This window comes from Hemicordylus capensis, chromosome 12 (assembly GCF_027244095.1).
Source record: "Hemicordylus capensis ecotype Gifberg chromosome 12, rHemCap1.1.pri, whole genome shotgun sequence".
Taxonomy (NCBI): Eukaryota; Metazoa; Chordata; class Lepidosauria; order Squamata; family Cordylidae; genus Hemicordylus; species Hemicordylus capensis.
This window is the reverse complement of record NC_069668.1, coordinates 22,026,967-22,042,257: the sequence shown is the minus strand read 5'-3', so window position 1 is coordinate 22,042,257 and position 15,291 is coordinate 22,026,967. Positions and strand designations below refer to the sequence as shown.

The window sequence follows — 15,291 nt, the reverse complement described above, 5'->3', positions numbered from 1 at the left end:
GCTGGCAGCCTATGCAGACAATACTGAGCTAGATGGACCCATTGTCTCTCAGTATATGGCACCTTCCAGTGGCAGAGCACCTGTTTTGCCCGCAAAAGATTCTTGATTCCATCCCTGGCAGCATCTCCCAGTAGGAGCTGCTGCCAGTCAGAGCAGACCCTCCTGAGCTAGATGTGTCCGACACATTAGAAGGCAGCTTCATGTATTCACCGGGAACATCCATATCTCAGTAGCAGAGCACTCACGTTACCATGCAGAAAGTTCTAGGTTCCTTCCCCGCCTTCCCCAGTCAAAAAGGCTACGGAAAACCCTGCCAGTCAGAGTAGGCAGCGCTGGGCTTGGTGGATAGACTCCGGCTTCTTCCATCCTTCTTCTGCCTTGCATTGAGCAGGTGTGGCCTGTGAAGAGAGCCTGTTGGCTTCCCATGTGGTGGCTAGTACTGAAGGGCTCCGTATCTTTTGGAAGGAAGCACCCCATCCCATTCCAGCCTCCATGCTGATCACGCAACTTCTTTGATCCCCCTTAAAAAAATGACAGCCTTTTAATCGCTTTTCTACTATTTGCAGCCTTGGAGCTGGTCACGTTTCTTTCATACCTGGGGCATTCCTGTCTAAGGAGAGGAAGTTGAATGGGCTGAAATCTTCTGGGAATTCTAGGATTGCCCGAGAATTCTTACCCTTTAACCCCAGACACATGTAGATGAGCCTTGATTTTCTAGTGATGAGAGGGAAGGACATGTTTCTTATTTAACAGCCTATCCTGGCATTAAAAATAAATTCTGGGGCTTTGACTGGACTCAAATGAAGCCCTGCTTCTCCCAAGTCTAACGATCATGGTAGTCATTAACCGTAATTTATGTTGCATTGCGCTTGTGGCAGCGAAGCCTCAGGCACTTAGTGGCTGAGGTGGCATGGAATGTTCACCAACATTCCATGAGCTCCAGGATCAAAGCTTACTGTTTGTAGTCCTGTACCTGTGAGGGAAAGGGAAGGTGTCAATTTGTCAGGATTTAGTCCTCACTGGAGCAGTAAGTTGGTGGGGCAGGCTGGGGAGAGGAATCCTGTCAGGCAGGGAATATCCTAACTAACTGGCATAACTCCCCAGTTCTCTGCTCCACTGAAGTTCAACTAGGCTTAAACTTATGGAGTTGCAAGTCTTGTTATGGTGCCCGTAACGTTTGTGCTCTGCTGCTTCTAGGGAGAGTATTGAGAAGAGACATGCCAGCCATCCTTCGCCCGCGCCTGTCCATCCTGCAAACTCCCTCGGGCACAGCCGTACCTCAGGCGAGCAGATCAGGAGCCATCTGAACTCTGAGATCCGGGAAAAAGAGAAACCCAAAGAGCAAGAGAGGGATCATTCTGAATCCCGGAAGGAGGTGAGCGTCGATGAACACAAAGGGAAGGAGAACTATATTTCAGACAAAGAAGGCCTGACCCATGAGAACAGAGCACTGGAAGAGTCTAAGCAAGCGTCTCGGGTCCCTTCGCCTTACACCCGGCCTCCAGTTGGGGATAGCACCCGGCCCAACAGCACTTCTAGCCGAGAGGCTGAGAAGAAGAGTGAGTCTGCCTACGAGAACTTGAAGAAAGCCAGCGAAGTCAAAGTGAAGGAGGAAAGGAAGGAGGACCACGACATTCCACCAGAAGCACCACAGACCCATCGGCCATCTGAGCCCCCGCCGTCCATGCCCCCATCCAGTCTCCACCCAGGCCCTTTGGTGTCCATGCCCATGACCGTAGGGGTTGCTGGCATCCATCCCATGAACAGCATCAGCGGCCTCGACAGGACTCGTATGATGACCCCTTTTATGGGGATCAGCCCCATTCCAGGTGGCGAACGTTTCCCTTATCCTTCTTTCCATTGGGATCCAATGAGGGACCCTTTGAGGGACCCGTACAGAGACTTGGACATCCATCGGAGAGACCCTCTTGGCAGAGAGTTCCTCCTGAGGAACGACTCGCTCCACCGTCTCTCTGCACCGCGGTTGTATGAAGCGGAGAGGTCTTTCAGGGACAGGGAGCCGCACGACTACAACCACCATCACCACACGCTTTCGGTCGACCCTCGCCGTGAGCACGAGAGGGGGACCCACCTGGATGAGCGGGAGCAGCTGCACATCCTCCGAGAGGACTACGAACACGTACGGCTGCACTCCGTCCACGCAGCGGCCCTGGATGGCCACTTGCCCCACCCGAGTTTAATCACCCCAGGACTTCCAAGCATGCACTATCCCAGAGTCAGCCCTCCGTCAGGACTTCAAAATGGGATTCTCAATAAAACCCCTCCCACAGCGGCGCTGAGCGCCCCTCCCCCTCTAATTTCCACCCTGGGACCTCGGCCTGGCTCCCCTCGAAGGACTACCCCCTTGTCATCAGAAATGAGGGACAGACCGCCTTCACATGCCCTCAAGGACATAGAAGCGCGATAACTCCGGCAGCAAGAAGCGGAGAGGAGGACCATGATTGGTTGAGCTTGACTATATCTGATCTTCTTACTCGATAAGTGTAGACTCTGGGTGTGACCCGGCTGTACAAAAAAATGTATAGACCCAAGTGTGCGAAGTTGGTTTTGTTTTTTTAAAGTTTTGTTGGTTTGTATATTCTGTGATGGAAACCATTTTTCAAAATGTTTAGAGAAGAATGCATTTTTCTTAACTTATGCGGTTCTTTCCCTAGTCTTTCCCTAGCAGGAGCAGGAAGGTGTAAATCAGTATTTTGGATGCAAGTAAGCAAATTCTCTCTCTTCAGCCAGAAATGAAGACACTTATAGGTATCCTTCCCCCATCCCCCTCTTTTTTTCCTCTTTAAAGTTATCTCATTGGTTAATGGGTCATATATGCAAAATGGGTAAGACGAAAGCTTTACTTTGTAAATATGTAAATAGTGGGGGGGGAAGCTAAGTAACATGATACATTAACACTTCAGAAACTGTGCTCTTTGCAAACATTAACCATGCAGAATGCCGCCCCGAATCAGACCGGGAAACCGCTTCAACTATGCAATGAATTTTAAAGGCTTTTTACAGAAGCCAAAGGAGCCTTGTCAAAACACCCCACCACACCCTTCTCCAAGTCATGTTTTCCCTGAGCGAGCTCGCTCTGCCCGCCACCGTCGTTCCGATGCAGAAGCAACGCGCCTGAGATAGGCCTTCACTTTCGGCAGGTGGCTTCTTGTCATTTTTCTCTCCCACTCTTCAGTTGCAACGTCTTGTGCAGAAGCAAACTGTGTCCTTCCTCTTAACAGCCCAGTTGGGTATTGGGAGATGAGGCCGAGGCCATGCCCAAAGCCTGTTGAGAGAGATGCCCAAAGCCCATTGGGTGATGAAGCCACCCGAGGGGATGTCCATTGGGAAATGAGGCCAAGGAGATGCCCAAAGCTACTTAATGACTCCATAACCATGCAAAACTTGATCTCACGTCTCTCCCCTCCTTACAGTCCCATCCTATGCATGTTTGCTCAAAAGTAAGTCCTACCAAGTACAGTGGGGCTTTCGAAGTGACCGATATTCTGCCTAGAAACAGAGTAGCTCTGTGCTACAGAAGACGGTGTCACATTCATCTATGTCCAAGCAAGCAATCCAGGAACAAATCCCAAAAGTTGTCAAGACAAGCCTCAGAAGTTGAAAACACCACCTATGGCACAGCTGATTATTACTCCAAACAGCCCTCCTGGTGGTGACATAGCGCACTCACCAGCATAGGCTCTCCGTAGTAACTGGCTCCTCATCATCTGGCAGTCCAGGTTTAAATAATCCCCAACAATCCTGGCAAATCTTGTGAGATCTGACTTGGCCCAAAGCGAGATCTCATTCCGAGATCTCACGAGAGTTCCAGAAGACTATTCTTCCCTATTAGGGCCATTTTAGCTGACAATCATTCCTGTTAAGCCCATCATGGGCCTGCGGGCGTGGCATATAACACACAGGCTGAACTCTCCCAGTACTGGGGTAGGTTTCCCTGTTTTCTCCTGCCCTGCAACCGCCATTCCCCGCAGGGGGTATAGCTTGATTTGGCTGTGCCCCTAAGCTGGGGGCAATCTTCTCCATCTCTTCTGAATTGCATCACCAGTGTCCAGCTGCAGAGTTGCCATAGAAGTTCCCCAGGACCAGCTTAGCCACTCAGCTATCAAGACAGGCCTTAAAGGGGGTGTTGGCTAAGCCACACTCAGTTCTTTATCATAGCCTTCCTCTCCCTTCCGATTGCCTCCACTTCCTGTTGCATGGGGCCATTTTGATTTTGCTGAAGGCAATCCGAAGGGCCCCAGCAAGCTGTGTTTCTGAAACCCCCTGAGATGAATAAGCCATGTTATGGAAGGAATAAGTTCTGAAGAGAGGCAAGGAGGTATCCCAAGATCAAAGGCCTTGCCCTGATGGCTCCACCCACTCACAGCTCTTAGCCACACCTACTTTCACCAAATAACACAGTGACCACAGCAATGAGGACTGGATTTCTTTCCAAAAGGTACACAAAGATGGAACAGACACATTGTGATTTGCTCACTCTTGTAGAGGTTCAGACAACCTCTGGACGTTTTGGGGCTAGCTGTGTCCAGAACTGGTCCCACAAAGGCTTCATTTTAACGTTAATGTCACTTCTAAATTCCTTGTTTTCCGAACCAGCTTTTCCCTGATCCTCCTGGTTATTCTTAGTGTACAGGAAGGAATGCTATTCCTGGCTCTTTTTTTCGGGTAACGTGCCAACCTCCTCTCTCTTTTTACTTCCACTGGTGAAAGGAAGCTGGCTTCATGGAACAGGAGATTGAGCCTTCCAAAATCCAATGGGCATGTTTGCACTGTATGTTGACACTTTTCTTGCAAGTGAATTCATCTGCTAACTTACTGATTTTTCAGTTTAGGATTATAATTTCTGTGATTGGGCCACTGCAGGGGAAATCGAATAGCAAGCATCGTATTAAAGATGAAGGCCTTGTCTTACCTTGTAAAAACCGCCATCTTTCCAACACACTTCGCTTTTTTTCCCCCATGGTTGCATTCTGTTTGAACCCATTTGGAGAGAATATGACTTGACCAACAACTCCGCGATACCTTGTCTACTCCTGGATTGTAAAATGTATGTACGGAATAAAAACTAGTTCCATTGGTCTTCTAGTGTATTAAAGTGAGATCTCGAGTTGTTTTTCCTGTTTTGACAAAAAAAGAAGAAAAAGTCTAATTACAGACCACTCTTTCTAATGGCCAGAAATCTATTTTAGTAGTCACCTGAAAGTTTTAGTTGTGAACTTCTGATTTTGTGAACTCCAGATGTTGTGCAGTGATTTTTTTTTAAAGAATAAGATGAAAAACAGACAGAAAAAGGAAAGAAAACTGACCCTGATGACGTAAATAAAAAATATTGTACACTGGCACCGTAGGTGGTAGTTTTCAGTATTGTAAAGAAATTGTTCTATACAAAACCTTTTTGCTGTTTATCCTGTATGTAATGAAGTCCTTTCTAGATCCTCTGTGAAAAGGGAGAGAGAGAGAGAAACCTGACGCGACATTCAATCCACAGCATGTTTCCTCATGAGCGACAGCTTTGTGTAATGTAAATCTGTGCCATGTTATTAAAAAATGTGAACTGAATTAGTAAGTGCTTCTTTGTTTGCAGTGACCCTTGTCAACAGGACTCAATTGTGCTTGGTAAGAGCTAGTAGATTGATGTGGGTCTTCTTGCCAGTTGGAGAGCTGCCCCTTAGGTAATTTGCTGGTTTGGGATTACAGCTCCCACCATTAAGGCTTTCTTCTTTCCATATATGCCTTCAGATTGTAATGTGTTTGTCTTCTCATGCATGATTGCCTTCAGTGATTCGATGCAAGTACTCAGGGTGTGCGAATCGATTCGTAGCCGAATTGATGTGACTCAGATCTAGTTGATTCGAGTGATTCAACCTCGAACCGAATCACCCTTGCCGGCATTGACCAGATTCAAGCTCATATTGAATCGGGCTGGATCGCAAAATTCGATTTGTGCACATCCTCGCAAGTAACGTCTGGCACGTTTCCAGCAACTATGAATGATTCTCTTCGTAAGAGTGGGGAAAAATTTGCAACGTGAGCAAATGAGGAGGGGTACCACTTGGGGAGCACTCAGGTGGTTCTTTCAGCACAGCCGTTTGTGGAGGAGACCCAATCTAGAGGTCCTCTAAAGAGCAGTTCTCAAACTTTCTCCTTACCCAATTGAAAGCAATCATCTCCTACAGTCCAAAAGGATATGGATTGTATATATCTAAATCCAATTGGCAATCTTTTTTCCAAGTTCTTTTGATATTAGAAATCAGGAGGCTGTCTTAAATTCAGGTTCCTTTTCTTTTTGAGTAAATGCAGGTATAACCCCTATTTAACTTCCACTTTATAAGAGGGTGAACTTACATTCAGAGTCATCTTTGATTCGGATAAATATAATAATTTTATTCTCGAGTTTTCATAAAATCACAATAGAGCAATATGTGCATGGGCTGATTGAGTGCATTTGCAGTGTGCATCTCCACAGCAGTGGGCCAGAAAGAATTCATTAGCTGATAGGCGACATTTGCACCTCCTATGTAGTGCATCAGCTTAGAATTCACCACCTCGATGGGAATGAGCTGTATTCGAAAAACCTGTTGTGTTGCTTTTTAAAATAATGGTGTGGATGATATTTTAAGAGAACCCAAAGATCAATCCTCTAAAAACAAATGTTTAGAAGGTTGATTTATTATTTGCTAGACCGTTCTGCAAGCTCAGGAAATGTCTTTGTGATTCTCATTGTATCTTGGTTATTGCTTGAATCCAGGAGATATATACCCTTTAATTTTAATTTGTTATATTTTAAGAGATCATAGCAATGGTACTTAGCATGGGACACTGTGCCTACACCATGAATATGTACTACTGGCTCCAGCTTGTCCTTTTGACAGGCGAATGAGCAAGATTCATTTCTTTATCACATATTTATTTCCTCTGCAAATGCCCACAAGAGCCAGTGTGGTGTAGTGGTTAGAGCATTTAGACACGAGTTCAAATCCTCAAGGGGAGTAACAGCCGGAGGGAGGGCATGCCCTCCACTCCTGTCCAGAGACGTAGCTAGGTAAAACGGCGCCTAGGGCAAGCACTGAAATTGTGCGGCCCCCCCCCCCGTGTTATCTGGTCACATTTTCAGTACACAAGTATACAGTAAAATGCAAAGAAATCAAATCACAGATGTCTCTTAAATTTACAAGCAGCAAATTGCAATGCATACTGTGTCCTGGGATGGCTGGTGGGGAAGTGATCACCAAGTCATCAATCATTAGCCCCCCTAGTTTAGCCACTGGACTGGACCGCGGCTGCGGCTGGACTCCAACTGGGCTCCCATCACTGGTTGGGAGGATGTTGCTGCTGCAGCCGTCTCTGTGTGGCTGGTGGGAGTGAGCAAACTAGCCCCCCTATCCTGGACTGCGGCGGCGGCTGGCCGAGGAGTACAGAGCGATGCCGAGGCCTGTCGTCCGGCCTGGCATCGCTTCCAGACTGCGAGGCGCGCCTGCGCAGTTCAATCTATTAACTGGCCAGGTAGCGGCGGCAAGCTTGGGCGTGCGGCACCGCCACACGGCCCAGGGAAAGGGCAACCGGAGGGAGGAGGGGGTCAGGGGGAGGGAATCCGGCCACTCTCTCTGCCTCAGTCCTCCTGCACGCAGCACAACAGCGCGGATTGAGCCACCGCGGCCGGCCGGCCCGGCCTGACGACAACCTGCCCGGCGTGGACCACCCATGCCGCAGCGCCGCCTCTTCCAACTGGGCAGTGAGTCAGAGGCCACGCCAACCGCTGCCACCCGCCCCCCACTCCCCGGGCGCGCGCCACCACCCACAGCCAGTTCAATAAGCATTGCAAGCCTAGCCCACCATGCCGCCGCTCAGCCCGGATATTTTAATTTATGAAAATAAAACAATAAATTTTTTAAAACACACACACACACACACACACACCTTGACCTTCCGTTGCACACTGTTTGTTGATATTTTTGTGTTGCTGCTGGTTTCTTCTTGGGCCCTGAAGTCCTGTTGTGGGAGCCCCAGCAGCCAAGCAGCACGCTCTTGCTCTCTGGGGAGGAGTGCACAAGGAGGTCCGTGGCAGGTAGTGAGGGCGCTGCCGGGCAGCCAGAGCCCTCGCTGGGAGGGCGCCGCACCCCCGCAGCCGCTCAGAAGATAATTAAATTTGGTGGTCAGTGCCGCGGGTCTCTAGGCAGGCGGCGGCGTCCAGGCTAGCACTTGCTGGGGGAGAGAGGCGCCGCGCTGGCGCCATGCGGTCGCGGCAGCTGCTTCTAGTGCTGCCTATTGTTGCTATTGATAAAAGTAAAAAAAAAAAAAAGATTTGGGTCATAGCACTTTTTGGCGCCCTCCAGCAGGTGGCGCCCAGGGCACGTGCCCTACCTGCACCTCCTTAGTTACGCCCCTGCTCCTGTCTGTGGCTTCCAGCGGCATCTGGTGGGCCACTGTGCAAAACAAGACGCTGGACTAGATGGGCCTCCTTGGGCCTGATCTCGCAGGGCTGCTCTTATGTTCTCATTCAGCCATGGGAACATAGGGCATAGAGCACTGCCATACACCGAGTCAGACCATTGGTCTATCTAGCTCAGTATTGTCTTCACAGACTGGCAGCGGCTTCTCCCAGGTTGCAGGCAGGAGTCTCTCCCATCTCTATCTTGGAGATGCTGCCAGGGAGGGAACTTGGAGCCTCAGATGCTCTTCCCAGAGAGGCCCCATTATCCCCTAAGGGGAATCTCTTCCAGTGCTCACACGTCTAGTCTCCCATTCAAATGCAACCAGGGTGGACTTTGCTTAGCTAAGGGGTCAAGTCATGCTTGCTACCAAAAGACCAGTTCTCTTCTCCTAGACCAGTTCTCCTCTCCAGTTCAAACTCATTGGGTCACTCTGGCCCTGCCACGCTCTAACCACTACACCACACTGGCTCTTGTGTGCAAGATTCAAAGAAATGAATCTTGCTCATTCCCCTGTCAAAAGGACAAGCTGGAGCCAGTAGTACATATTCATGGTGTAGATTTATTTCTCCTTTCTGAAACAAGCTGCCCTGCGTGGCCACTGGATGGCAGCAGAGTCAAAGGAATTCTAAATCTGGTTAGACAGGGAGGGCCCTGAACCTTTAGAAAGAGCTGGTGTTATTTCCAACGGGTTTAAAAATTATGCCCACTTAAGTCTTGCATTTACCCCCCTCTCCATTCTTTTTGTCATTCATTCTGCCATGTAAACTTCTTTGTGCATTTACTGTTGAAAGGTATTAAAAAATACTGTTTGCTTGTTTTTTGCATAGAAAGCTTCACCAGGAATAGGATCAGACCTCATGGCACCACCGTTATAGTTTTGCAGCTTCATAAGAGGCAGAAATCAACGGGCACAAGATTCCTGGTTAACTAATCATCTCCGTTCCGGGGTGGGGTGGGGGGGACAACTGGAAAGGAGTGGCAAGATACATTTACATTTAAGAATAAAACTAAATCCTGGACTTAATTTCCCATGCCAGCATCAAGCAAATGCTGTGTTGTGTGCTATTGCTGTTGTTTTAAGTGTAGAAAAAGCCACTGTTAAAGGCACAGCTACAGCTGGCAACCCAGATTTCCCCCAAATCTGGGAAGTCACTGTCCTCTTGCTAACTTCCTTCACCAAAGCTACAACTGTTGCTGCAAGTGTTGAGAAGAGCTTTGCTTTCTGCAAGCTCGGGAAACTCAACCAGGAGCTTTTTCACAGCTGGCTTTTAGCTCATATCTCCTCCGGAATGGAGGGGGTGCGTTCACATTATTTATTTATTTATTTATGTTTACACTTATATCCCACTCTTCCTCCGAGGAGCTCAGAGCAGGGTACATGCTTATCTTTATCTTCACAACAACCCTGTGAGGTAAGTTAGGCCAGATTGGCCCCAAAGTCCCTGCAAGCTATGGGGGAGCACTTCACACACGATTCAGGTTTTTCATTGCATAGTCCAATTTCTATCCAGGGTAAAAAGGTCCACTTTTTGTGCTGGGTTTTTTGGGTAGTTTTGAACTCACAGTAAAGCCTGCTGTATGAAAAATGCCCTGGATGTTTTTCAGACAGCAAGCTTTACTGTGAGCCTTTACTGCAAGTTGCATAACAGATACTCTAACACAAAAAAAGGATTTATTTTTATTTATTCTTTACACTACGGACATAAATTGGGCTAGGTTCCAATACAAAGAGGAAACCTCGAATCGTGTTTGAAGTGCTCCGTGAAATATTACACGGACTTCAGGGTAAATCTGACCTACTCGTGATACAGATTCAGGGTAAATCTGACTGATACACATATACCCTCCCAAAGCATAAAGTTGCCGTCTGAAAAAGCTATTGGAAGTACTATTTTTTTGCCTGCTTTTGTCAAAAATCTCTCTCTGCCACGTACTCATTTGGGGCCCTTGGGAAAATCCCTCTTCTCTGACCTCAGAGGAGCTTTTTTTAGTTTTCAAGAGGAAAGCATACGTATTATGATTATTGTTTACGCAGACGGGTGATATTGACTGGTTTATTTTATCCAGACATCGAGTTCTTCCCAAGGACCTGGGATGGCTGAATTTTATTATCAATGTTGTTGCTATTATTATTGTAGGTATCGTCGCAGAATATAGGCTGTTTCCAGTAAAGTTGCTTTTTGTAATTGGCTGGTGGTGATTTCTGTGGCCCCGATGGTGTTTTGGAATTGCACTAGGGCGCCAGTTACTACTGGGATTATTTTGGTGGGGGGCAGGGGGTGTAAGTCTACTAATCCTCTTCCTAGCAATCCTACAGATTGCTCTAGTGAAAAATATTACAGTGAAAATATACAGTGAAAAATATTATAGAGAAACGGATTGCCAAGAAAATATACAGTGAAAATATACATTGAAAAATATTATAGGGAAATGGATTGCCAAGAAACTGAGGACCAACAACAAGAAGTACCTTTTCACCCAACGCATCATCAGCTTGTGGAATTCTCTGCCACAAGATGTGGCAGCCAACAGCGTGGATGGCTTTCAGAAGAGTTTAGATCAATTCAGGGAGAACTGGTCCAACATTGGCTACTCAGTAAGTACTAAGTACTTAGTTTGCATAAGATAAAACATAAAGGGATGGCCACAAACAACACACGTTTCGATGTGTATATATGTCAGCATCCATGACTTTCCCCAAACTAATTAAGCACCTGGTTAACACATAACAAAAGCATGGAGGAGGTGGATGACTCACAGCAGTGCCTGTTTATTGCTGACACTGAGAGAGAAAAAACCTGGGAGAGGGAGAGTCTGCAACAAAAATGGCTGGCTTGCTGTGGGGCCTGCCGGCCTACTCGAGTTGAGGCTTCAGCCAGGCCTACACGGAGGCCTCTCTGGAAGCCCTGCCCACCCGCTGATCAGCTGAGAGGCAGGCCAGGAGAGTGTTACCTGAGGAGGACCCCAGACCCATAAACCAGAAGACAAAGATGGCTGAAGGAAGCATAAACACCTTTTTATTCAACCAGCTGGTGGTGGACTCTCAGTGCCTCATGGTGTTGCCAGAGAATACCACCCCCCTCACATTTCTCATAAGCTTTTATACACACGAGTAAACAAGTTATTGGGCGTCAACATTCAGCTCTAAGAACCAATCAAATTTTAACACACAAGTTTCAGAGTCAGAAACCAATCAAATCTTGACATGCGAGTTTCAAAGTTACATTGTTACATATGTGTTCATGCAGTGAGCCACCATCCTAGATCATACTGTGTGCAGTGTCTATTTTCAACAATAATAAAAATTCTTTCTCATTCCACAAGAGAAGTGGCTGGCTGAGGGGACTTGGGGCTGGGCAGGAGGGAGGCAATGGGGGGGAGTCATGTGAGGGGTCTCTGGGGGGCTTCCTCCAGGCAGTGGGGCCCCCAGACCACTGTCCCCCCTTGCCTAGTCGTAATTCCACCCATGGCCCTCTCTCCTGCTTGTCCTCCTGGCCGGCCATCCAAGCAGGAGGAGAGGCCTCCGTCGTGTAGGCCTCGCTGAAGCCTGAGCTTGAGTAGACCAGCAGACCTGGAAGGAGGCAGGCCGAGGGGCCACCCCAGTTCTCTGCAGCAGACCCCCTGCCCAGGCCAGCCCAGCCTTTCCCAGGTAGGATATGAATTCCTTTTTGTGGTTACCTCCCCCTGCCCCAATATATAGGGACCTGCTTGCCATAGGGGTGGGTGGTGATATTGGGGGGCGGGGGAGATTGAGAAGTCTCTGAATATTTAGTTTAAAACAGCTTGGAAAATTTGCTGGCTTAAAAAAAGACAAACCACTATCTAAAAAGGTCCTATCAGTGGCTTGTTTCATGGCAGAAAACTACAAAAACTTCAGGAACAAATAATAATATTTATTCATTCATAAATGCACTTGTGTTCAAGTTGTTTTGCAACCCAGAAGGTCTGAGTGAGAACTGTGAAGCCTGTGTGTTGTGCGTTTTATTTTAATTAATTTACTTTCCCGCTCTTCCTCCAAGGAGCCCAGACAGAGCGGTGTACTACATACATAAGTTCCTCCTCACAACAACCCTGTGAAGTAGGTCAGGCTGAGAGAGAAGTGACTGGCCCAGAGTCACCCAGCAAGTATCGTGGCTGCATGGGGATTTGAACTCGGGTCTCCCCGGTCCTAGTCCAGCACTCTAACCACTACACCATGCTGGCTCACTTGCGTGTGAACTGCTCCCCAATAACTTGCAGGGACAACTTCAGGGTCAATCGGGCCAACATGTGAATGCAGCACCTCCATTCCCGAGGAGAGGTGTGTTAAAAGGCTTTAAAAGCCTCCTGTGAAAAACCTCCTGGAATCAAACTTGACTGGATTTGTTCAGAATTCTGAGAAAACAGAATGAGGCAATGAGGAGTCATGTGAGGGTTCTCTAGGGGGGCCCTCCATGCAGTGGGGCCCCCAGACAACTGTCTCCCCTTGCCTAGTTCTGATTCCACCCATGGTTACAGCCCCATCCCCAAATACAAGAAACTGCCTTCCACTGCATCGGACTATTGGTCCATCTACTCTGACCTGCAGCATCTCTCCAAGGTTTCAGATAGGAGTCTTTCCCAGCCCTACCTGGAGGTTTTTCACACCTGGCTTTTAGTTAACATCTCCTCCGGAATGGAGGTGTGTGCATTCAGATAGCAGCCAGCACATTTGTAGCCTGATTTATATCCAGGGTAAAAAAAAACACCCACTTTTTGAGTCGGTTTTTTGGGCAACTTCGAACTCACAGTAAAGCCTCACTGTAAGCTGTCTAGGGAAGCTCCTGGAGATGCTGCTGGAGATTTGAACCTGGGGACTTCTGAGTGCAAAAGTAGATGCTTGGCCACTGAGCTATGGATGCTACTAATGAACATATGATGATGCCAAACTGAGTCAGACCATTGGTCTCTGTAGCTCAGGATTGTATACAGTGCCCGGCAGCAGCTCTCCAAAGTTTCAGACAGGAGTCTTTCCCAGTGCTACCGTGAACTTTTTCACACAGGGCTTTGGAAGTCCTTTAACTCGCATCTCCTCTGGAATGGAGGGGGTGTGTTCACATATCAGCTAGATTTACCCCAAATTCTCTGCGGGTTATCAGGGAGCAGTTCACACACAATGTGGATTTTTCACTGTGCTTTAGAGTATAACCTGATTTATATCCTGGGTGTGAAAAAAAATCCACTATTTGTGCTGGGTTTTGTGGGGGCAACTTCAGGTTCGCAGTAAAGCCTCCCTGTAAACTCACGGTTAAACCTACTGTGCATAAATGCCGCCGGAGATGCTGCCCAGCATCTCAACCTGGGGTCTTCTGCATGCAAAGTAGATGCTTGATCGCTGAGCTATGGATGCTGTTATTGAACATATGATGCTGCCAAACTGAGTCAGACCATTGGTCTCTGCAGCTCAGTGTATACACTGGCCGGCAGCAGCTCTCCAAGGTTTCAGACAGGAGTCTTTCCCAGCACTACCTGGAGCTACTGAACTAGGGCCCATGCCCCTTCAGCAACGCAGGATGTTTTGGGGCATTTAAGTCAGAAAGTGTCCCTGAGCATACAGAAAGTGCTCTCTGCTTGGAGGAACAAGGCTCCTAGAGGAGCTGAGCCATTGCCCCTCTGTCTGTCAAAATGGGTCTCTGCCTGAGAGGAAAGCTTGTTTTGTGGCACTTGACTTGTCCCCTTAGCTAAGCAGGGTCTGCCTGGTTTGCATGTGAATGGGCTACTACATGTGTGAGCACTGTGAGATCTTCCCCTCAGGGGATGGAGCCGCTCTGGGAAGAGCATCTAGGGTCCAAGTTCTCTCCCTGGCAGCATCTCCAGACAGGGCTGAGAGAGATTCATGCCTGCAACCTGGGAGAAGCCCCTGCCAGTCTAGGTAGACAGTAGGGATGTGCGAAACGTTTTGGGTACAAAACATTTTGTACTCGAAACAGGCTATTTCAGGTGTTTTGTAGACAAAACCAAACACCCATTTCCCAAATCTGAAAGTTTTGTACACAAAACGTCCCTATTTCGGCTACAAAACGTTTTGTTGTTTTGGGCCTCCATTTTGTGGCGATCTCTGAGTCAGTCTCCATTTTGAGTTTGACATCTCTTTGAATTTCCCGCCCGTCCAGCCTTCTGATTGGTGACCTAAAGCATGGGCTGACCGGCTGACAATCCCCTCCTTGTTCCTCGTTGGCTCTTTGGCCACTCTTTACTGACCCCACATTGGCCAGGGGAAGGGCCGAAGAAGGGGTCGGCGGGGGGAGTTCAAGGAGGGGTTTTCAATTCATTCAACAAGTTACTTACTCATTCACCATTCTGCCTCATTGGAGAGAGAGAGAGAGAGAAAGAGAACTAGTTTGCATTGCCTGGCATGCTTCAAGTTGCCATGATGATGCCATTGTCTATGCCTGCCTTGTTGACAGCCTGAGCCCGGCGTGTAGATTCTCTGGTAGCCTATGAGATTTTCAACAACAAACCATGAATCCACTCTCATAGGCTACCAGATAATCTACACTCAAAACACCTCAGAAACAACAGAACCCAGTACCCTATGGGTTAGCAACCCATGGGGGTGGTTGGCACCCTATGTGCGCTACACCACCACTTGCTCTGGGCCACCCCAGTGCCCCCCAAGTGCAGTTATGGGGCTGCTACTGGGAGGAACCTTAGACACGTAAACTCCATTAAATCTTTAAAAATCAGTCCTCTGCCCAATTCCTTTGAAATAATTCTGGCAGCTTCCTTGCCCCCACTGGGCACTACCACCCACCCTACTCTGCTTTGGGCCACCCTCTTTCCCCCCAATGTGAAGCTATACTTTTTCTGAGACCTCCAT

At 48.0% G+C, this 15,291-nt stretch overlaps 2 protein-coding genes across 14 annotated transcripts in view; both read left to right on the top strand.

Annotated features, from left to right (window-relative positions):
• The window catches only part of LOC128336082 (autism susceptibility gene 2 protein-like), a 534,832-nt gene extending 529,252 nt beyond the window's left edge, over positions 1-5,580 (top strand). For all 10 annotated transcript variants that reach the window (XM_053275240.1, XM_053275238.1, XM_053275241.1 and 7 more), the window contains one exon: positions 1,198-5,580. In XM_053275240.1, the coding sequence (XP_053131215.1) occupies positions 1,198-2,428 (1,231 nt within the window). In that variant the 3' untranslated portion in view covers positions 2,429-5,580. The remainder of the gene's footprint in view (positions 1-1,197) is intronic.
• A 6,213-nt stretch (positions 5,581-11,793) lies between these two features.
• The window catches only part of LOC128336014 (rap1 GTPase-activating protein 2), a 196,884-nt gene continuing 193,386 nt past the window's right edge, over positions 11,794-15,291 (top strand). For all 4 annotated transcript variants that reach the window (XM_053275077.1, XM_053275072.1, XM_053275079.1 and 1 more), the window contains exon 1: positions 11,794-12,102. The gene's annotated coding sequence lies outside the window, so the exon portion shown is untranslated. The remainder of the gene's footprint in view (positions 12,103-15,291) is intronic.